This window comes from Myotis brandtii, unplaced genomic scaffold (assembly GCF_000412655.1).
Source record: "Myotis brandtii unplaced genomic scaffold, ASM41265v1 scaffold389, whole genome shotgun sequence".
NCBI classification, from domain to species: Eukaryota; Metazoa; Chordata; class Mammalia; order Chiroptera; family Vespertilionidae; genus Myotis; species Myotis brandtii.
In genome coordinates this window covers 1,872,292-1,873,636 of record NW_005364914.1, presented here as the reverse complement: position 1 = coordinate 1,873,636, position 1,345 = coordinate 1,872,292, and the positions used below count along the sequence as shown (strand labels likewise).

Genomic DNA, 1,345 nt, shown 5'->3' with positions numbered 1-1,345 from the left:
GAGGGCGACCTACCCATGCGGATGTGCACGCTGGCGGAGGCCACGCAGCTGCCATAGTTGAAGTCGTCCTCGATGGAGGAGCGGGGGTAGAGGGGATCCGCGTCGGCCATGTCGGCAGTGGAACCCCAGCTCCCCGCGGAATGACGCGGAGCGCACGGACCTCAACGGTCCCGGTCACTTCCTGAGCGCAGTCAGCCCCGAGCGCTTCCGCGAGCGGCAGCGGCCAATCCGAGCGCCGGTCTCAGCGCGGCTCCAGGAAGGTCGCCGGGGTTAGGGTGCAGGAAGGCGGGCGCGTGCTCGGCGTCAGGTGAAGGGACACTTCTCTCAGATGTTCCTCAACAGCCTTTTTTTTTTTTTAATCCTCACCGGAGGATATGTTTTTATTGGTTTGGAGAGACAGAGAAACATCCATGTGATAGAGAAACATGGATTGGCTGCCTCCTGGCCGCCCCCACCGGAGATCAAACCCGAAACCTAAGAGGTGCCCTGGCAGAATGGAGCCCTTTAAACCTTTGCTGTGGCAGAGGAGCGCCGGCCCGCAGCAGGGCCAGGGCGCCCAGAGGGGTGTTGTTGAGGGGCCCTGACAGGCAGCGCCCAGCACAGTGGGTTAGGACCTCCTGATACAGCCAGGTTGCGGGTTGGATCCCCGTCAGGGCACAGACAAGAAGCAACCAAAGAGCGCATAAGTAAGTGGAATGACACACGAGTGTTTCACTCCCTAAAGTAATCAATCAAGCCCTAACTGGTTTAGCTCAGTGGATAGAGCGTTGGCCTTCGGACTGAAAGGTCTCAAGTTCTATTCCGTTCAAGGGCATGTACCTTGGTTTCGGGCACATCCCCAGTAGGGCGTGTGCAGGAGGCAGCTGATCGATGTTTCTAACTCTCTATCTCTCTCCCTTCCTCTCTTTACATATTGTTTTGTGATTAATCACTATACTTTAATTATGTTCAATTTGTAACAATGAAATTGGGGGTCACCACAACATGAGGAACTGTATTAAAGGGTCGTGGCATTAGGAAGGTTGAGAACCACTGCATTAATTCAACAAATACTTCATATCTCTTTCAATAATCACACTGGGGATGAGTGTTTGTTTGTTTTGGTTAATCCTCACCTGAGGGCATTTTTGCATTGATTTTTTTTTTTTTTACAGAGCGTGGAAGGGAGGGAGAAAGACAGAAACTCATGTGAGAGACATCAATTGGTTGCCTCTTACTGAATCCCCAACTAGGGCCCCAGATTGAACCTGCAACCCAGGTATGTGCCCTTTATTGGAATCCAACCTGGTACCCTTCAGTCTGCCTGCAGAAGCACTATCTACTGAACCAAACCAGCATTTTTTTT

The 1,345-nt window shown here is 52.4% G+C and overlaps 2 protein-coding genes across 3 annotated transcripts in view; one reads left to right on the top strand and one right to left on the bottom strand.

The window, feature by feature from the left end:
* TMBIM4 (transmembrane BAX inhibitor motif containing 4) overlaps positions 1 to 332 on the bottom strand; it is an 18,530-nt gene extending 18,198 nt beyond the window's left edge. Inside the window, exon 1 of one of the 2 annotated variants that reach the window (XM_014544932.1) lies at positions 14 to 332. In XM_014544932.1, the coding sequence (XP_014400418.1) occupies positions 14 to 110 (97 nt within the window). In that variant the 5' untranslated portion in view covers positions 111 to 332. The remainder of the gene's footprint in view (positions 1 to 13) is intronic. The other variant, XM_005872684.2, reaches the window with a different exon arrangement.
* Positions 1 to 1,345, top strand: part of IRAK3 (interleukin-1 receptor-associated kinase 3) — an 89,581-nt gene that overhangs the window by 21,661 nt on the left and 66,575 nt on the right. The window lies entirely within an intron of this gene.